The 22,830-nt window shown below is 44.4% G+C and overlaps 1 protein-coding gene across 1 annotated transcript in view; it reads right to left on the reverse strand.

Annotated features, from left to right (window-relative positions):
• LOC147020301 (laminin subunit alpha-1-like) overlaps positions 1-22,830 on the reverse strand; it is a 309,126-nt gene that overhangs the window by 250,439 nt on the left and 35,857 nt on the right. Inside the window, exons 4-8 of the mRNA XM_085895590.1 lie at positions 18,729-18,971; positions 14,639-14,818; positions 13,148-13,237; positions 4,210-4,315; positions 1,529-1,707 (exon numbers count right to left, since the gene is read on the reverse strand). Coding sequence (XP_085751716.1) covers positions 1,529-1,707; positions 4,210-4,315; positions 13,148-13,237; positions 14,639-14,818; positions 18,729-18,971 — 798 coding nt within the window. The remainder of the gene's footprint in view (positions 1-1,528; positions 1,708-4,209; positions 4,316-13,147; positions 13,238-14,638; positions 14,819-18,728; positions 18,972-22,830) is intronic.

A 22,830-nucleotide genomic window follows, 5' to 3' on the forward strand; every position in this document is an offset into this window, starting at 1 on the left:
GGTTTCAGACCAGGTCACTCTACCCTGGATATGCTGCTTCTGCTCTCCCAACAATGGATGGAGGTCCTCAATGCCAGACAGGAAATCCAAGCCATATCCCTGGACATATCACGTGCTTTTGACACGGTCTGGCACCCTGCCCTGCTCACCAACCTCTCTTCCTATGGTATCCAAGGCCATCTTCCCTCATGGCTCGCAGACTTCCTCTCCTATCGCAGTCAACGTGTGGCCCGAAATGGAGTTCTTTCATCCCCTCATCCTGGCCAGGCTGGAGTTCCTCAAGGTATCGTTCTGGGCCCTGTTCTTTTTCTGGTTTTCATCAAAGACCTCTCCGACTCTGGAAAATCCTCTATATCTCTTTGCTGATTACTCCACCCTCTGCCGTACCATGTCATCCATCAGACCGGTAAGCAGCAGCTTCTTCGCTCACTGCAGATCTGGGTAAAATCACAAACTGGTCCAACACGTGGAACATGTTTTTCAATCCGGACAAATCTCACACTCTCACTATGTCTCTCCAAAAGGACTGTTTAGAAAACTGACCCATCCACTTTCTCAACAATCTTCTGGAAGAAGTCCTTTCTTTCAAGCTTCTGGGTCTCGCTATCTGCCATGACCTTTCCTGGGAAAGCCACATTTCAAACCTCGCCTCCAAAACCAGTCGCCGACTGTGAATACTTCATCGTGTAAAGTCCTTCCTCAGCCCACCTGAGCTCCTGACCACATACAAAGCTTTTGTTCACAGCCTGATGGAGTACTGCTCTCCCCTCTGGGCTGGTGATCCTGCCTCCCACCTTTCTCGGCTTCACGCTGTCGAAACCAGGGCATTTAAGATCATCGGCATCTCCCGCAATGAAGGTGAGTCTTTGGGCCTCTCACTTGATCACCGCAGGTTGGTCGGTGGTCTTTCTGTCTTCTACTGTCTCCTCTCCAGCCTCGCCCCCTCCCTGCTCTCTCTGCGATTTGTCCCCACCACATTTCCGCAGGGCGCTCAAGGTCCGCCAACAACCCCCTTCTGGTAAAACTACCAAAATAACGAATCACTGCTCACCTTCACTCTTTCATTCCTCTTTTTTCCCGCCTTTGGAATAAACTCCCTCACTCTATTCATTCCCATTCTTCCCTCTTGGCCTTCAAAACAGCTGTTCACCACGACCTCTTATCATCCCCCATCCAAATCCTTGATCTTTTCTACCCCGATAATCCACCCAAGCCCACCTCCTTCAAATTTCCTGCTTTCCTTCCAGAAAGTCCTTGTAACGTCCATCTTATATTCCCCATGTTCCCCGTCCCATCCATCTACCTTCCACAGATCTCCTAATGTCTCTGTTCTCCACTGTTTTGTCCTTCCCACTCCCTCCCCTCTTGTCTCATGCCCCCCTCCCCCCTTGATGTGCGCTGTGTGTTAGATCTCATACGAGCCTCGACAAGGTATACAAAAAAAATCATTCTAACCTTTAAGACATGTTGTGGAGAGATGATGGTAGACTAATGGTGTGTAATGTGGGGGTGCGGAAGTGAAGCACACCTCTCTCGGTCGAAAGTATCCTTTGATGCAGGTGTTGCAGTTTATCCCAGCCGTGTGCTGTGTGCAGTTTATGCATACCCCTCCGCCATAATACATGCCACTCTTGGCCAGGCTGCGCTTCTCCGCCGCTATGTTCTTGTCAAAATAACAATCGTTGGCCTTACCATGGCAGTTACACACTAAGGGAAGAGAAAGTTTGATTCCAAAGCTGGTTAAACATCACTATACCATTGTGGTTTGAATCTATCTTTCAAGTCAGAACCTGACCAAAAAGCAGAAATACCAACTCCATGGAATAAGCAATGGAATTTCAACTGGATGAGTGATAACAGCAGTGTCTGGTATCACTGAAAATAAACCAAATTTTGTAATGAAAATCGAACTTAACAATACAACTGTTGGAGGAAAAAAAATGAGTCCTGCAAAGCCTTTGACTGTTTTAACAAACAATTATGCCTCTATTGTGTGTTAATAATAATGTAGTCGCAATAATAATAATAATAATAATAATAATAACTGGAACTACGTCGTCGATGGCACACCATCGCATATTCCCACGTGCACTGCTTTGTCCCATTAACGCGAGGTGAAGTTTTATCTTGCAAAATGGATTGACTCTTCTTTTCTATTTGATGTGCTTTATGACCAAAGACTTACTATGTTTACTAAATCAGAAGTCATTGCAAGCATGTCAACATTTCATGAAACATTAATTTAACACTGTCCAGCAATATAGAACTGTGCATCAATTTAATCATAGGAATGAACTGTGAATAATATTATAATTATTCATAATCAATTAGAAAAATACAGTAAAACTTGTGACTGTTTGTCACTCATGGGGGCCACATAAGTAAGTTCTTTATAAAAGAATTTACCATGTAAAATGGTAAATACACTTAAAAAAAAAATGTTGCGAAATGTATAACTCATGAATATGTTTGATTAAAAATTTTAAAAGACAATTTTTTATTTTTATCAGCCCCCATGACCCCACCCTCTCTGGCCCGGCCCCGAGGGGTCATATCTAAAATCCGACAGTATTGTGCACTTCCCCATACATATATCTACTATGTCCCAAAGTTTCAAGTTCTTATTTCAAACGTTGTAGGAGGAGTTGCAGGGAAAGACAGACGGACGTACGGACGGACGGACGGACGGACGGACAGACGGCGGAGACAATCACAATATTCCTGCTTTTCTTCGAAAGCGCGGGAATAATAATGATGATAATTAAATTCAACCAAAAACGTTCTTCTCCATGATATGGAAAATTAACGTTGCGGGCACAAAACCAATGCTGAACAATCAGAATCAGATTCGAATCAGATTCCAAATAGAGAACCTTTGTTAAAGGCCCTGTCACACCTTGACGATTTAGCCAGCGTATGCCTGACGTATGCAAAATTTGGCTAAAACGCTGGCACACGTCAAATACATTATGGGTAAGTTTGTATACGTTAAGAGCACGCTGGCATACGTCTTTGTACGCTGGCATACGTCGTAGTACGCCGAGGTGTTAGACAAATTTTCCATGCTTGAAATTTTTCGATGTATGCCAGCGTACGACTCACACATTCCACATAATGCTGGCCATAAGTTGTAGGCACGTTACGCGATCGTCGACACACGTTACTTGTAAGTTACTCATAAGTCAAAACACGTCGAGGTAATGTTTAGCGTACCCGAAACTTATTTCTAACCTATGAGTAACGTGTTGTCGGCACGTTACGTGATCGTTGACACACGTTACTCATATGTCGAAACACGTCAAGGTAATGGTTAGCGTCAGTGTTCCAGACTCCCTGGTTTTTTATTTTTATTTATTTCTTCGGCACGACGGTGATGTTAACACTTCGATTTCTAGTGCAGTTAAAATATAATATAATTAATAGGCTGCCGCTCAGCGATTTAAATCATAACCGCACTAGAAATCGAAGTGTCAACATCACCGTCATATCGAAGGAAAAAAAAAACCAGGGAGACTGGAACACTGACGCTAACCATTACATTGACGCATTTCGACGTATGATTAACGTACAAGTAACGTACGTCGACGTGTGTCAACGATCGCGTAGCGTGCCTACAACGTATGCCAGCGTATGCGGAATGTGTGTCATACGCCGCGTACGTCGAGAAATTTTCTACATGCTGAAAATTTCGACGTACTCGGCGTATGACGTATGCCAGCGTACTACGATGTATGCCAGCGTGCTAGTAACGTATACAAAACTTACCCATAACATATTCGACGTGTGCCAGCTTGGTTCGGCAAATTTTTCATACGTTGGCATACGCTGGTTAAACGTCAAGGTGAGACAGCGGCTTCACACTTCGATGTCTAGTGCGGTTATGATTTGAATCGTCGAGCCGCAGCCTATGAATGGCCTACGCCACGTGATCGTCGGCGATACGCTGCCGCGCTATGCATAAGTTAGACTATCGTTGGGCATAGGTTGTGAACGCCGCCAACACGCTCAGCATTCGTTGGTATAAGTTATCTATATGTGATTAAAACGTTCTGTGTACGTTACTAACACGTTATGCATACGTCCAACACATTATTATACGCCCAAAACTTAAAAAAAACATCAATAGTTCAGCGTACGCCAGTGTTTTACATACATTTTGAGACCTTGCCATACGCTGGCTAAAACGTCAAGGTGTGACAGGGCCTTTACCTTCACAGGGAATTCTGCCGGAACGCCACGGGAGGTGCCTGAAACCCGGGCAACAGTACTCGCAGTTTTCTCCACACGTGTAGTCCTCACATTCACAAGTAAATTTCTGTTGGGAGCACAGACCATACTTTCACCGACCCTTAAACTGACACATTTACTTCTGGATGCATCTCACCTGTACTTACATTTGTTAACCATGTTGCTGTAGTGACACTACCACAAGAGAACATTCTATAAATGTTATGTCGTAGTATATATATATATATATATATATATATATATATATATATATATATATATATATATATATATATATATATATATATATATATATATATATATATATATATATATATATATATATATATATATATATACATATAAATATATAAAGATAAGTTTTGTACAAGGCAGATAACCAACAATAATTCCACATTGTCTAATTGAAACAAAAATATACAGCAATGATAGTATTAAAAGGATACATGCAAAGCGACTTTAATAAATTATCATAGAGCTAGCTTGCCATGTTTCAGTCCAAATTAGTATTTTATGATATTATGGTCATAGATCTCCATTACTTAAAAATCGACAAATTTTCAAAATTTTACAACACGTAAGCCATAGACAAATACGCTTGGTATAATATATAATAAACACAGATATAATATATCTGTATAATGACCACCCAAGCCAAGAGAAATGGTCAACTTGGCCTTTATAGACACTGGACTTTATTTACAGGTTATGTCACAGCCATTTTGCATTACAGTTGACTATGGGGTAAAGGGAATAACAGAGACAACAAAGCGTCATTTTGTTACGGTGAGCTGTAGGGTGGATTCAAGGTCAAGTCCTCCACCCGCATGATCACCAATTTAGCGACGGATTGTCTTCGAAGACCATGCGCCGTTCATCGGGAAAGCCTTATCCAGATATTTTCTTCGATTTCTGACATACGGAAGCTCTGAGCCTCTGCGATAGGTTTCCTGTTTGTAAGAATTTTGGGGCTGAGCGAACCCTGAGGAACTGTATTGTAATGGTTTGTAAAACCACCTAATGAGGATTTTGCACCAATTTCCAGTGGCCATGGATTTACTCACCCCATGGTTAAAATAATCCTAAATCACAAACTGTGTACCAGGCCAACACACCAGACCAGTATTGAGAAACAGGTTTAATAATGGGGAGAACAATGAAGAGAGAAAAGAAAATAATCACAACTATTTATTACTCGACACAATTTATAACCCCCGTGCCCATGATAGTTCAGCGGCTTATTGCATTACCTCATTTATTCATTAGACGAATAGTCGGACAGAGAAAAATGGGGAGACAAAGAAGAGAAAAACCTAATCCTCACATGATGCATGCATGTGGTTGAGAATGATGATTTGTTCAGGGGACCTAAAAATTGCAGAGCTGTTGGCAGAAAGACATATATCTGGTGGCGTCGTGTCTGGGCCTTTCCGTACAATGCAGGCTTTTTCTGGCATCATTGTCTCAAAGGCTGGCTCCATGAGACGTCTCTTGCCATGGTCAGTTAAAGGATTGTTACATCTGAGGGGGGGGGGTATGCATTCAAAGGGTAATTAGGATGTTTAATTAGGTATGCCATGCTGTTCGAGTTTACCAGGATCTCGATGTAATAAGTAGCAATTCAGTGGTGATAAGTTGTCTAGTAAATGTCCATTTCTTCAAGGGGGAAATGATAATTGTCGCGTAATTAGTTAGGGAAACGGGATAGGGTAAGTGTGTCTGCGTAAACCCCTTTTAGTAGTCCCTGGAGGCTTGCCGTGACGTCACAGGACAGTGCTGCGGATGGCTCCGCCCCGTGATCACGATTGGCGGAAGGCGAAGGCGGAGGGCCAATAAAACGGCTCGATTGGAAGTGACGAGGACTCGAGTATAAAAAGGTTCTGTTCGGGGAAAAGGGGTGGGAGGAAGAAGATCGGAAAAGAAAAACCGTTTTGGTGGAGGCTGTTGTGCTGGGAGCGTGCTGTTTTGTTGCGCTGATTCGATCCTGGATTCATCGTGTCTCGTGGCCTTGCTGTGCCTCGTGCCTCACCTCGGTTGGCTCTGGAGTTCTGCTGGCTCTACAGGGTCGAACGGCGGGCGGACCTGCCTCCCTCTCCTGCTCGCAACTTGGTGCCAGAACTGGTTCCCTGGCGGCTGTGAGCGGACTTGGGCCAAGACCAGGAGGTCGACAGTACCACGGTGTCTCCTGCCCCTGATGAGCGCAACGCCAGCTCGTCCGGCGCCAATCCAGGGACTGTTGCGTCCACACCACGGGCCAGCCTGACCACCAGGACCAGCTACTGTGTGTGTGTGTGTGTGTGTGTGTGTGTGTGTGTGTGTGTGTGTGTGTGTGTGTGTGTGTGTGTGTGTGTGTGTGTGTGTGTGTGTGTGTGTGTGTGTGTGTGTGTGTGTGTGTGTGTGTGTGTGTGTGTACCTGGCGCCTTAGAGGGTTTGAGATTTGTATATCCATTGGAATTGTTTGTGTTTTCCCCACGCCCGAACCCACACCACCATCCCGTCGAATCGCCCCGGATCCCTCCTCTTGCCGAGTCTTATTATTTCTGGTTAGAGAAATAAACGTTATTAACTCAGTGAAAAGCGACTCGTGCCACCTTCCTCGTCCTGTTTGCGGAAGAGCGATTAAAACCGCCATCTTTGGGTTATATAAATAAACCGCCTCCATCGTTTCGGCTCATTCTACGTTGACGGGACTGCTCAAGTCCCGTGGACGGCACATTGGTGTCAGGAGTGGGATGTTCGAACCCCTCTAAATTATATTTGGTATCGGGAGAATATACCAGGACTGAAATCTCGCCACCAATTGGAATATAAAATTACGACAGAAAAGTGCGCGAGCGCGGGAAAATTTTGGCGGGATTTTTCAAATTAAATTCAATTGGCGGCAAACGGGACTTCTGCACCATGGCGGATGTGCAGATGTTTGAGGAGGAAGGCCACGTGTCTGGCAGCGAGTCGGGGGAAGAAGGGAGAGACGGGGGTAGGATTGGAACCTCCCCCATTCCGAGCATGGACCGTGCTTCATCGCCCGTAACGGAGCCGGCAGCGCCGGAAACCGGCGCGATGACGATCTGGACAATGTTGGAACGTTCAATGAGTGCAATTACAGCACAGGGGGCAAAAATGACGACACAGGGGGCACAAATGGCAGAAATGACAGATCAATTGGGGGTAATGGGGGAACAGTTGGGTGCACGGATTGATTTAATGAGGGATGAATTGGGGGAAAAGATGGAGAAAATGAAAACTGAGATGCAGGAGTGTGTGGATGTTCAATTGGGGAAAATACAAAGTAAATTCGAGGTTAGATTGGAGGAAACAAAGGTAGAAATTACATTGGAGGGGGAAAATATACGGAAAAAATTGGTAGATTAAATTGATGCAATGAACATTCGGGTTGATAAAGTGGATGAAAGCCTGGAACGTCATCGTGCCTGTGTGGATGCTCGTATGCAGCTGCAAGTAGAAGAGTGGGGAGAGCTGAGGAAGCAAGGGATGAATTTGGCGGAGGAGGTAAAAGGATTGGAGGCTCGTTTGGACGAACAAGATAAAATCATGAGCCAAGATGAAGACTTGGATAAAGGCCTGGTAGAGCCGTCTTTTGTAAGTAGAGTGTCCGGGTTGGTTGAGGAGCAGCTACAAACTCGCGACGGAGCCTTGGAGGAGGTTGTGCGGGCCCAGAAGATCCTGCGGGAAGAGGTGAATCGGTCCATTCAACGTTTGGAACAGGAGGCAAAATTGACCCATGAGACCCTCACCACAAAACATCTTTGGCCACAGTGGGCTCCGAAATTGGATACGCAGCCACAAGGGTGCTTGATCCCTGGGCTGGATTCGGACAAGGGAGAAACTGGGAAGCGGGCCACCGGAAAAGTGATCCCCCTGGTAAATTTTGACGGGTCAGGGAGCGTTGAAGCTTTTCTGACGCAATTTGAGTGCATTTCCTGACTAAACGGGTGGAATGAGCGGGAACGTACAGGGAATTTGGTGGCAACGTTGCGGGGACCAGCAGCAGATGTGTTAAACGTGATCGCGGAGGGATGTTGACCAGCTCCCACATTTGCGACGCGTTGAGCCGTCGGTTTGGGTTCGCAGCGAACTGTGATCTGGTGCGGGCCCAGCTCCAGCACCGCAGATTAAAGCCGGGCGAGACAGTGCAGGAGCTGGCACAAGACATTAACCAATCAGTCAGGATCGCGTATCGGGAGCTTACAGTGGAGGCATGGGACAGACTGGAACTAGAGAAATTTTTAGCTGCTCTTCCTGACCCTGAGTTCCGAGCGCTAGTGGAGTTACAGGATCCACCCACCGTTCACCGAGCGGCTGAGTGTGCAGCCAGGCTGGCCTCGTGGAGGCGGCCGGGTCGGGTGCCAGAGAGGCCATCGGTGACGGTCCGACAGGCGGAGATTCAGGATCAAGGAGAGGGGCTGGGAGAAATTGGCATTACCCAAATGTTTCAGGAAATTTGCCAGAAACTGTCAAGCTTGATAAGGGGTAATTCGGTAGTTGGTGCGCCAAAGCGGCGGGGTCCAGCCCAGCCAATAAAGCAATTCGATTATGGCTGAGAGGGTCCGGAACCAGAAGAGACATTACACCGATACCCACGGGGGCCTTTTATGGGGAGTTGTTTCCAGTGCGGGCGAAGAGGACACATGCAACGATATTGCCGGTACCCGGCGATGGAGAGACCCTCCAATAGACTTTCAAGCCCAGAGAGGATGAATCCTCCTGCTGAACCGCCAGGTCTATCCGAGGTGCCCTTACCTTGGTCGATTCCGGAGATCACTGTCGGGGGTCGTGGAGACTAGATCGGGCTGAGCATATAGGGCCATGCTCGGCTGCTGAGATTGTGGCGAAGTGCCTCCTTTGGTGAATAAAAAGTGAATTGTGGGAAAATTGGCATGGGTTTATAAGTTCTGCTGGGTTTTAGAGTGACAATCGGGACAGTGGGTAATTGGTAACAAAGCGGGCAAGAGTGGCTGTCCAATGACTGGTGCATGGATCGGGTGAGAAGTGCTGTGTGAGTTGTTTCAAGTTAAGAAGTGAAATGTATGGTGCACACATTGATTTTTGATTGGACATGGTGTGGTAACAGAGAAGGTCATGGTCGGTGAAGTGTTAGAAATGCAGGTGTCACATGTAAGGCCGATGGGGTGGGGGAGTCATGTGTGTTTTGTGGGTGGGGATGATGTGCTTGTCCACAGGGATTGCTGAAGCTCACAGTGAGCGGGAATTGCGACCCCCTTCAAGGAGATTCACCCCTGGTGGCTAATGGTGACAGTGTCTGGAGGCAACTGGGAGAGGGTCTGGTTGGGCGACCAAGGCGGGTAGGACCTTGGCGACCCAGGAAGGGCAGAGGAGCCAGTGAGAACCCTTCCAGTGTGTTGTACGGGGTTGGAGCTGATGGCTACCAGGGGGGTGGGAATCAAAGGGAGCGGGGCGGAGAAACGTCTGGGTTGGACTAAAGCTTACCTGTGGGCATGGTAGCACCTGAGATGCCCCCATCATCTTGTGGTAACCCACCGCACGGCCATGACGGGATTCAGCCTGCATCATTAAAATGGGGACCATGACCTAGAAATGTGATGATGACCATGGTGTGATTGTTGTGAAGATGTGCGAGTCCCACTCGATCCTGCACAACTTGACATGTGCAGCAAGGGCATGATGTCCACATAATTTTGGGGCAAGCAAATTTGAAAATTGGCTCCCCAGGTAATGCTGGGTCTATTAGCATCCACTGGGGGACGCGGTCAAGTGTAAATATCCCATGAATAGTGTCGTTAAGGCTTAGAGTAGGAATGTAAAGTATAAGTGTTGTGTTTTTTTTGTGGAACCTTTTGTTTCCCCTCCCCAGATCACTGGAAGAGTGTTGGGCAAGAGCGATGATCCAGAGGATGGAGTGCAACTTCGCTCAGTGCTCTCATGTGATAAAATAAAATAAAAAAATAAAAAATATAAAAAAATGAATGATTGTTTCGGAGAGGATAAGGCCATAAGGGGGTAGTACATTAAGCAGGATAGGTAAGTTAGCTGCGGCTCGCTGCCCATTGCCCCTCCTAGTTTATTTCATTAGGTTAAATAGGTGTGAGTCAGTAAGTGTTAAGGCTGGTACGGTAGCGCCTGTGATATACCTTGCAGGAGCTGCGGTACCAGAGGAGGGGGCAGTGTTACGTCTGGGGGGGGGGGGTATGCATTCAAAGGGTAATTAGGATGTTTAATTAGGTATGCCATGCTGTTAGAGTTTACCAGGATCTCGATGTAATAAGTAGCAATTCAGTGGTGATAAGTTGTCTAGTAAATGTCCATTTCTTCAAGGGGGAAATGAAAATTGTCGCGTAATTAGTTAGGGAAATGGGATAGGGTAAGTGTGTCTGCGTAAACCCTTTTAGTATTCCCTGGAGGCTTGCTGTGACGTCATAGGACAGTGCTGCGGATGGCTCCGCCCCGTGATCACGATTGGCGGAAGGCGACGGCGGAGGGCCAATAAAACGGCTCGATTGGAAGTGACGAGGACTCGAGGATAAAAAGGTTCTGTTCGGGGAAAAGGGGTGGGAGGAAGAAGATTGGAAAAGATTGGAAAAAAGAAAAACCGTTTTGGTGGAGGCTGTTGTGCTGGGAGCGTGCTGTTTTGTTGCGCTGATTCGATCCTGGATTCATCGTGTCTCGTGGCCTTGTTGTGCCTCGTGCCTCACCTCGGTTGGCTCTGGAGTTTTGCTGGCTCGGAGTACGGGGTCGAACGGCGGGCGGACCTGCCTCCCTCTCCTGCTCGCAAGTTGGCGCCAGAACTGGTTCCCTGACGGCTGTGAGCGGACTTGGGCCAAGACCAGGAGGTCGACAGTACCACGGTGTCTCCTGCCCCTGACGAGCGCAACGCCAGCTCGTCCGGCGCCAATCCAGGGACTGTTGCATCCACACCACGGGCCAGCCTGACCACCAGGACCAGCTATTGTGTGTGTGTGTGTGTGTGTGTGTGTGTGTGTGTGTGTGTGTGTGTGTGTGTGTACCTGGCGCCTTAGAGGGTTTGAGATTTGTATATCCATTGGAATTGTTTGTGTTTTCCCCACGCCCGAACCCACACCACCATCCCGTCGAATCGCCCCGGATCCCTCCTCTTGCCGAGTCTTATTATTTCTGGTTAGAGAAATAAACGTTATTAACTCAGTGAAAAGCGACTCGTGCCACCTTCCTCGTCCCGTTTGCGGTAGAGCGATTAAAACCGCCATCTTTGGGTTATAAAAAAATAAACCGCCTCCATCGTTTCGGCTCATTCTACGTTGGCGGGACTGTTCAAGTCCCGTGGACATCACAATATAATGGGTTTGGGACTACTCGTGTCCAGTACAAGAACATGCCGGCATCTGAGCAACCACCACCCAGGTTGCCACTTTGGGAATCCGGATGTTCGGAACCAATTAGCACATCGCCTGACTGGCTTGGTGGTTCCAATAGATGTGGTATCGTGGCAGAAAGGCCCGTGATCCACCCCGAAATGATGTAATCAGTTGGCCATTACGACCATTTTGACACGGTTTGTTGAGGTTAGAACCGGGCAACAGATGAACCCAAAGTCTGTAAAAAAAATACATTGCACATTGGGTGCTTCCTTACTACCGAGGTCTCTCAGAAAGAATTGTCTGTGGTGCACTATTGTCAATTCAAAAAATAGCACCGCAAAGCGGGCGTAACCCCTCAGCCTCTTGACGCAAACAAATTTCAAGATGGTGGCCATATTGAAAATCGCAGCATGCCCATTTTTGAAAGGAACCTTCCTCCACTCAACCCCAACACACCCAGCAAAATGGATTTAATCGGACAAGGCGTTCTCCTCGAAATTGATGGAAACCAATTTCAAGATGCCTGCTGTGGCGGCCACAGTGAAAATTGCAGCATGCCCATTTTGGAAAGGAACCTTCCTCTACTCAACCCCATTATACCTCGCCAGAATAAAATCAATGTGTGAAGCCGTTCTCAAGTTATTGTCCGGAAACCATATTCAAGATGGCTGCTCTAGCCGCCATATTGGATATCAGATTGCACTGAATATCGAAAGGAACCTACCTCTAAACACCCCCATTATATCACACAAAAATAAAATCAATCTGTCAAGCCGTTCTCAAGTTATTGTCCGGAAACCAATTTCAAGATGGCTGCCATGGAGGCCACATTGAAAATCGCAGCACGCCCATTTACGAAAAGAACCTTCCTCTACTCAACCCCAACATACCCTGCAAAAATGGATTTAATCGGACAAGGCTTTCTCCTCGAAATCTACGGAAACCAATTTCAAGATGGCTGCCATGGAGGCCACATTGAAAATCGCAGCTCGCCCATTTTCGAAAGGAACCTTCCTCTACTCAACCCCAACATACCCTGCAAAAATGGATTGAATTGGACAAGGCGTTCTCCTCGAAATTGACGGAAACCAAAAGTTGACAGACGCCCGGACGGACGCCCGCCGGACAACGCCTGTGACGACAATACCCCTTAGCCCAATTCGGGCTGAGTGGTAAAAACAGGTTGGAGCAGCCCATCAATGATAATGATGGTTTGAGGTCTAAAAAATTTTGTTAGTTTCCTGCAGCATGTGGCCAGAAGTGGGTTGTGAGTAGGCCATGTGATGGTTGGATAGGCAACTCATCTTGAGGATATCTATGGATCTCACATTTCACCTTCTCTTCTATTACCTATCTCAATTTTTTATTTCTAAGTTGAGCCAACCCCAAACCTCCTCCTTCTCCTTGCAGATGTTAATAATAGATGGCATCTTACAGCGCACTACCTCTCATTACTCACCTACTCCCCATCTCCCTGTAGAGCAATCCAACTAAAATTGAGGGAAACAGCACAACATAATAACAATCACGATGAGGCTGTTATTTTTTATTTATTATAAGCAAACCTTGAGTACGTTGTCCCATGGGCAGGAACTGGCATGTCCATTACAGATACACTTCCCACCAATGGAAATATCCTTGATTGAATAAAAATACTAAGGGAAGGGAATAGGAAGAAACAGTCAGTCAAAATGAAAGCTTTCCAATTTCATTCGTTTTGATATTGAGCAATGGATAAAAATCTTCAGCATAAATATTTGTAAAACAAGTCCAAATGTATGTGGGACATGCTAAAGCATTGTATCCTCACTGGTTCAAGAGCCAAGGATAAGTGCCTAAAACAATAACTACTGATTAACTTGTTTATATTTTCCATGTAAATATGTTTTAGTACACGTATTTCATTGCAGATCCAATTCCTGAGTAAATAAGTATCATCATTTTATTTTTAATGCATACAAAAGTTTTGTTTGGCAAATTATGTTTCATGCCATATCTCCAGAAATTCTTCCTTCTTTGAATTCAAGTTTACTTTCGTGGCATAACTATCTAATTCATTCTTGATATTAAGTCAGAGGACCCATCCACCAACACCAGTACTTGGTGGATGTTAATAGATTAGAGAAAGAGATGAGAGGATCTCAAGAGAAGTGGTGTATTGGTGTTTAAGGAAGAAGAGTGGACCAAAAAAGTCTGCTAAAATCGTGATGGAAATGTATATGAGAGCCAGCACTATGGTAAGGAATGTGAGCAGGGACTCAACATTTTAGAGTCGAGGTTGGTCTCTACCAAGGTTCTGCAATATATCCCTTCCTTTTTGTGCCGGTGATGGGCATGCTGAGCGACATCAGAAATGGAGAACTGTGGGAGCTCATGTTCACAGGCGACTTAGTCATCATAACAATAGTCACAACGAGGACACTCGGTAGAGTGCATACCTCCACCCTGATGCAGATCTTCACCAAAATCGAATCAATTCATCCTTGTCAATGCCCAACCTGTCCACCAAGTTTCGTCCGAATCTATCTACAACTTATTGAGATATCGTGCTGTGGAGTGTATAGTTTTTAGCCATGCCACTCAAAGGTGAAGAATCACAGAAAACAATCTCGGATCCGGAACCGGACCTTCACTAAAATCTATTAATTTTGTCCTTGTCACACACCCAAACTGTCCACCAAATTTTGCTGAATCCATCAAAAACTTTTGAGATATCCTGTTCACACAGACAGACAGCGGTGAAAACATAACCTCCCTCCACCTCCGGTGGCGGAGGTAAATAGTCAGAAATAATGGCAAACCTGCGTAACCTCCGCTGTAAAAGCACTGCTTGAGAGAAAAAGTAATTTTAAATGGCTCTAAAGGATAAATGCTAGATTCTAGAGGGTAATTATAAAGGACCTAAAGGGTAATTCTAAAGGGTTCCAAAATTGGTGGCCGTAGTTTAGAAATTGCGGGTGGAGTCAGGTGAACTGTCCATTCAATGGGAGGAACTTGCACGCATGGCTCCTTGTATAGTATACAATACTCCAAACCAAGGTGCTGAGCAGGCTTACCCGTCGAGTCACGAGGGGATCAGTGTTGTATGAGGTCCTCCCACTAACACTCATGAGATCGGCATGCAGTGTACGGATACGATTCAGGCGGAGACGGATGAACCTTGCCGTGGTAAAGTTGAGCAGCAGCGTTGATGGCTCATTAACACTGGGACGGCCATTGATGAGTGATGTGAGGATCTGCAAGATATGGGAATCATCCATGCGTTTTACTCTCATCTGCAATATTATTTCAAAAGGAACACTGATTACCAAACAATGTAAATCTCACAGTTTTTAACAAATTATATCCTTACAGTTTCCGGACTTGGTCCAGTTGACCGGACTGAATCCCGGCAAACCACGTCAAAGTGGTTGCGCAGACCAAATGATTCAGGCGTTCTGAGAGGAGTCTCGGCATTATTTGCCGCGTTACCAAGCTCAGGTGGAACGCTGAGCCAGTCGGGTGATGCACTCGAAATAACGTGCATCCGGTTACCAGATTAGAAACCTGAGCGGTAATCGTCCAGACACAGATGTGTTACGTACTTGGCGCTCACCGCCACAAACCCAATCAGTCATTTAATGGAAGTTTATAGCCAATGTCGCTTGCGTTCAAGAACAACTCAAATCACTCTGAGACGAAGTGATTTCATGAATGTATTTAACAAACAAACGGGGGGGGGGGGGGGAGGGGATATAAATAAGCAATCACACTATTATTATCTGCACAATAAAAGCCTGAACACACCCCAACTTTCATACATGCAGTATACCTTAACTTATCGAAAACCTTCAGATATTCCATGAAGACAAAGAAGAACCAAGGAAATCAGACAAGACAGAAATAACGGGGCTGCTTCTGACGGGACACAATGAGACCCAAAGTAAAATGTGGCCCGGTGGGAAACGGTTTAGGTGCAGCACAACTCGAGCCATCATGATGGAGAGTCAGGACTAGGTGCAGCTTGTGGTGGGGGCTCTGGAATAGGGGTAGTACTGCAGGTGGAGTGCATTTTGTCCTTACACCAAGAAAAAGTGCAAAACACCACGAAAACCACACACAGCTTTCATTCAGGACCAGGTGCATCTCCATCCTCACTCACAGCTCACACCCCCTTTTATTGTGTCACCCAAACCCAGCCTGTGGCATCATTGGCCCCACTCCACAAAGCTGTTATTGGCCCATCAGCCCAGTTTTTGGGTGGGGAAACCTGCAGTGACCTCTGACCACGATAGTGCTGGGTGGTCGGTGTGGTGGTCACAGAGTTTCCCGCCAAAACTCACGCATGTCGTCTGCTTTGTCTCAATAATGAACATACCGGGCAAGTTCCAAAGGAATGGAAGATCAAAAATAGGACCACTGGAACTGCAGCTTATCTGGGCCCTGGCCTAATTTTGGAACCCAAATTTGGCAGCATTCTGACTGGTGGGTCTGGAGAGGAATATTTTGAAGGAATTTACATGATTTTACAAATTATTTTTATGAGGTCCACCTTTTTGCACACTTCCGGTCACGTCATTGGCATGACCTCCGGAATTTAACATCACGACCCTGTTCTAATGTTGAAACCCAAATTTAGTAACATTCTGACTGTTGGGTCTGGAGAAAAAGATTTTTGAAGAAATTAATGCGATTTTCCCAAAATCAGCCATTTTGACACACTTTCAAAATCAAATCGGCTTGTTCTTGTCACCTACCCAACTCATCCACAAAATTTTGTCACAATCCGTCCATAACGTTTCGAGATATCATGCTATATATTGTCGTGTTCAGGAGGTTAGCCCCTACCTGGACAGATAGCCAAACAATTCCCCTTGGAGGCTTACAGCCAAGATTCTGAGAGATTATGGCATGCACAGGAAGGAAAGGGTGGCAAGGATAGAGCAGATGGACGCACAGCACAAGGGGGTTTATCTCAAACATACGAAAAGTGGAAATCACAAGCAACTTAAATAAATACGGGATTTAATGAAAATAAATCAAATATTTACAATGGTAATAATTCAAAAGGATATAATAAAAACCGAACGGGAGGTAAACTAAATGTAATTTCAAGGTGCCTCCACGCAGACTTAAATGCAGACAAGGGGACAGAATAAATAAAAGAAAAATTCGTCCTTTATCCAGGCTCTTGGCTGTGTGCCCAGAGATGAGTTTTCTGAAGGTTGTCGTTTGCCATACCGCATCGTCACTGCACAGGAAAACGCCCCCAAAATGGTGCCAAGCCGCTCTCTGGGTGGGAAACGAACAGGAGGTGGTGGGAAACGTAAAAAACAATTTGGGTGGTGATACTCAACACCAGGGCTCAGGAACTACCGCGCAACTTCTTTCAGATTGCACTTGCCAACGTCGCTGCTCTGCAAAATGGCGCCGTCTCTTTCCCCGATGACACAACACGAGGCTCCAAGGCTGGTCCCACACAATCCAACCAACAGTCAATTGCCAGCGTCTTGCTCGACCACACGAGCCAATTCGCCTCAGTGCGAACACAAGAATTGTGCCGTCTTCTTCACTGTGTTGAGGGAAATCCAGCCATAATGGCATTCTCTTTCAACTGCCGATCCTGCCTCTCTCTTCTGGTACCGCTCCAAGCCTTCATCTCAACTGCCTTATTGTCGCCCAACACGAGACTCTCTGACCGAGATCCTTACTCCCTCTTCTCTCTGACATCACACTCATTAATCATCTACTCCAGGGGCATGGTTTCACCAGCCGTCACCACTGGAGGCTGGGCTTTCTGCCTGCTTGGATGTGTAGCTTGGTTGTTGTTGTTTTAAGAATGTGATCTCTTTTTATCGCCGGTCTTGAAATACAAAAACATAGGAAAAGGTCACGGGAGCAATTACATACTGGGAGAAATTATCCTTAAACCCCACCTAATTTAACACAGCACCACCCCCCGTGTGGTGACACATAACACTTAAGCTCAGTTTCCCCTACTTCATTTACATCGAGATGTCTCCTACACGTCCATGGACCAAGCAACTCTATAGAATCATATGACATTCCGCAATGTACCCCACAAACATAACAATATCGTTTTTGGCCCTATCTCTCAATAGTGAAGAATCACTCAAAGATTCTCCGAGCCAGATCTGGATCTTCACCAAGATCGAATCAATTTGTCCTTGTCACCCACCAAACCTGTTCACTAAATTTCGGCTGAATCCGTCCATAACTTTATGATATATCCTGCACACAGACAGACAGCCAACCAGGCAAACAGACAGGGACAATCATAATCTCCGTCCACCTTTGGTGGCAGAAGTAATTATCATTCAGTATTCTGTGAATGATTTGCTTGGTTTAATAATCTGAACTATTTACATCCTTCAGTAATCAGTTGAAAAGGAATGTCATTTAGTAATCTGAGATTTATTTCTTTTAGTAACCTGTGAATTGTTTAAAATCTCATTTTGTACTCTGTGAAAGATTTACACAAGTTATTAACAAGTTAAGGAAATAACGTTTTTTGCATCTATGAAAAATTTGCATTATTCGGTAATCTGTTAAAGATTAATATATTTTAGTAATCTGTGATTTAAATCATTTAGTGATCTATAACAAACTGGGGTGATGTTGCCTGCAATGTTTCCACCCTTACTGTGGGTGGTGTTCTTGATACCCTAGTCAGAGCACTTTAAATTGCAACTACGTAACAACTTTCTGACTGCAGCCAACTTCTTATGAATATAATTTCGTTTATTAAAATTATAAGCATAAATTGTTTTGAGTCTGTACATCCAGTATTGTTGTGTGTGCCCCAGCGAGTACAAGATGAAAATCTTCAGCAATACCTGTTCTTTTTTGCAATATTTCGAATTTGTACCACCAAACAAACTTCATTTATCTATTTCAGCACTTATAAAACCAATTTTCAAATAATTTGCTTCTTCAGAATTGAACTTCATTGTCAATGCCTTGATATTATATTATTTTTCTCATCAGTGAAAGTTAACAAAAGACAATGTCAATCATAATTAACAAACATACAGTGTATGCAAATGTGCGTATACACACACACACACACACACACACACACACACACACACACACACACACACACACACACACACACACACACACGAGTTCTGGAAATTATTTTACCTCTCCGTTCTCCAGAGGCATCAGGCTCGAGTAGTACGATGTGCAGATAACTTCATCGTCATACTTGTACACAGGAATTCCAACAGTGGGGTGCTTATTGTGTAGAGTGATGCAGTCATTGTCATTTATGACATAATACTGCCACGGTGAGTATGACACACCATCCAGAGAGCGCTCTAAAATCCAATTTCCTGGCCGTGGAGAATTTGCAGCTTTCACTACCACGTAAGCTATGTAGAATGCCTGAAATACATCAACCACGCACTGTTACATTCTCATCAAGTAGAAGGATTCACAGTATGTTACCTGGTATGATACAACATGTAACAGCATTCACACTTGATACCCTTGTTAAAACAAAAATATAAAAAAAATGGCACACCTCAAACCCCAAACTTAGGAATAAATATTTGGAAAGAGAGAAGGGGTATTGTGGTATAGTTAATACAATTAATATGCATAATCCAAATCCAACAAAACCCTTCTCTTCCTTTAAACAGACAACACACAAAGGAATACAAGGAAACACATACAGGAAGGCCATGAAGCCCATCATGCCTGTACTGCACCCCAATCAAGAACTTTAATGAACAACAAATGTTGTCTCAACATGGCTGCAGTTGTAGCAGATGTATTAATGGAAAAATAAATAAATACAAAATGCATTAAAACAAACAAACAATTGAAATCGGTGTGTAATGCCAGCGATGATATACAGAAGCGAAACCTGGATTTCGAGTAAAGAAATGGAAAGGAAACTACAAACGATAAAGCAGTATGAAGAGAATGATGATGGGTTAAAACACAAGGAGAGACCAAAAAACGAAGAAGTGTTTTACAGAAAAGACAAAAGTAAATGACATTACAATGATTGCTTAAAGAACCAAACATAAATGGGTCAGAGTCAGGAAGAATAAAAGGTGAAATATGGGGCAGAACAACGGGATTGTAGCCGTTACATGGATCCCAAAAGCGACGAAGGCCAAAGCAGAGGGAGAGAAGAGTTGGTGCGGACAGAGACAATGGCATGAAAGAGACTGGCAGAAGATTGAAAAGGTTGGCACGTTCAGGGAAATGTCTTTGATCAGCAGTGGGACCTATCCGGCTGACGATGATGATAATTTCATTGGCATAGTATCGTTCCTTTCACAAGGATAGAGATGCTAAAACAACATAAAGGGCCATTTGAGCCCATCACAGCCATGCCACAAAACCCATCCAAGCATTCGCGCATACAAGGAAATACAGAGAAACGGAGAGGGATATGATATCGGCCCCATAATGCTCGTCTTTTATCTATATCGTGGTAGTGCTAATTATACAGCAAACCTCATTCAGAAGGAGATTTAGGAAGGGTATCAGCATAAAACGGCCTCCTCCATTTTGAAAGTTCATCTGGGATCTTTAATATCAAAAACCTCAAACCCATAAGGGACAGGGGCATAACAAGTCTCCAAATGAAGTGTGGCATACACCGGGATGCAGCATCCCTTTGAGGACAGAGAGAAACCTTGTGGACAGAGTCGTGTGTGACAAAAGAGTGAACATTTGGGGTAATCTCTGGCAATCAGAACAAACAGCAGTTTTCAGGGAAGTTTGATCCCGACCTCAGACAAGACAGCTCACTGGTGAGTTTGCTACCAAGTGAGCTATTTTGGAGAACAATGCGCTAAGAGTACTGAGAACAAGTACTTTGTAGCCGGTGAGTAGTGCAAGTGGATCAAGGAAGGACAAAGTCCTCTGCATTATGCCTAACCAGGACTAATCCAATAGTTGTCCAATTAATTTGTGGTCATTGCACCAGAATGGCAGTTTTAGTCGAGTAAATTCCACATCAGTGGGGATTGAAGCTGGGACCGAGCAACTCGAGGATGAAAACCCATTCTATTGCGCTACAATACACCATGCTGCAGTACAAGGCTGGCGTGATCAGACTACAAAGTAAAATTAACGAAGTTCATCAAAATCCAAGGCATTGCAGGAACAGCCAATTCTGGCAAATAGGGAACACACATCCTACATGATACACTCGATATCAATATGTTATATATAACAATCATTGGAAGAAAACTCAACAGCTTTTAGCATTCATGCACTTCTCATTTTATTGAACTACTTTTAGTGTTCAAAATAGCTTGTTGTTGGCTTAGTGGTGAAGATGGCTGGTTTGGGATCTTAGGATCCTGAGTTTGAGCCTCGTTGGCTTCTGAATCAACACCAGGTGGGGTTGACTCAGCCTGTCATTATTCGGAGATCGGTGAACTGAATTGCAGTGTACTGGTATAGGAGCACAGCATCAGTGGCAAAGTTGTGCCCCAACAAAATTATAGCCACCTGGCAGTCAAGCCACCATATGTAAGAAGAAGTGTTCAGGATTCAGTAATAGTCCCTATTTCAGGAAAGACTACATGGTGGCCATGATGTCTTGTCACCCCTTGTAAAAATTGTGACATTGCCTTTTATCATATAATATGAGCTGACAACAATGAAGGGTTCTACAAGTTATACCACACACACACACACGTGTTTGTGTGTGTGTGTATGTGTATATATATATATATATATATATATATATATATATATATATATATATATACACATATATATATATATATATACACATATATATATATATATATACATATATATATATATATACACATATATATATATATATACACATATATATATATATATATACATATATATATATATATACACATATATATATATATACAAATATATATATATATATATATGTATATATATATATATATATATATATATATATATATATATATATATATATATATATATATATATATATATATATATATATATATATATATACATACATACATACATACATACAGTAGACTCGGCGTAAGTCGTCACCATCGGGACCGAGAAAAAAGTGACGACTTAGAAATGTGACGACTTACGCTTATGCGAACATTCATGATGATTGTGGGGTGAAGGATGAAGTCGCGCGTGGCCTGGACACGTATGTGTGAGAGCCGGCTATTGTACCAAAAGGAAAACACAATCCTCGGGGCATAGGTGGGGGTTCATTGGTGAGTTGGAAAGTGATCAAGCAAAGATGGAATTCATAAATCAGTTTATCAAAAGTAAAGATAATGAACAACTGTAAGACAACTCATATACCATCGGTGATGGTATGGTGACAAATTACATGACACAGTCATCGTGGTGATGATTACCACTCAATGCCAATGTGTAAGTAAGTGAGTGCGATAATGTACAAAACAAGCCAATATAAAACCATGATCGGACTTCAACACGAAGCTCGATTGATCCTTTACTCCTTCGCGAAGTAATCCGTTATGTTTGACTGCCTCAAACTCTTGGGCATCTGGTGCATGAGAAAGGACTCAAACCGGTCATTGTATTCCATGATGTTGTCTGGGCAATCCTCCACCAAAAGACAGTATCGGCGCATCACATCCAGACAGTATCGGCGAATCCACACTGCCTGATTCGCCGCACCTCTTGACCTTGCCGATTCCCCACCTCACTTTGAATCTGTCCATCCAGTGCATCGGCAAGGTCTCGGCATCATCATGCCCGAGGTCCGCAGCGAATTGACGTGCCTTCAGCAGCAACATTTCACCGTCCAACCGAATATTTGGCTGAGCCGACATTTGCCGAAACCAGATGATGAGCACGTCATCGACATCTTCAAAGGACACACATTTCACACTTACCACCAGCCTCGCGATCTTCTCCACTTGTCCAAATATCTTGCCCTTATTCTTCAAGATATCGTTCAATGTCTGCTGTTTGATGTCCAACTTCTCAGCTATGGCTGTTTCCTTCATCAGTGGGTTTGCCTCGCAAAACTGGATAATGTCGTATTTTTCTTGGGAGGTTTTAGTTGGAAGCTTACGCTTAGTCGCCATTGTCCTGCATGCAGTGCGATCAACGTGTGTACGCAGTTATAAATAGCCTATCACTGACAGTGTAAACCAATGAGCGAGCATCACGATTCCATGAAATCGGGCTTCTCACTAGGCAGCAGTTCTGTGTGACGAGTTAGGAGTGGTAATTTACTTGAGTTTCCATTTCGCGGGAACGGACAACA

Source organism: Eptatretus burgeri, chromosome 9 (genome assembly GCF_056783735.1).
Source record: "Eptatretus burgeri isolate ZD-2024b chromosome 9, Ebu_testis_v1, whole genome shotgun sequence".
NCBI classification, from domain to species: Eukaryota; Metazoa; Chordata; class Myxini; order Myxiniformes; family Myxinidae; genus Eptatretus; species Eptatretus burgeri.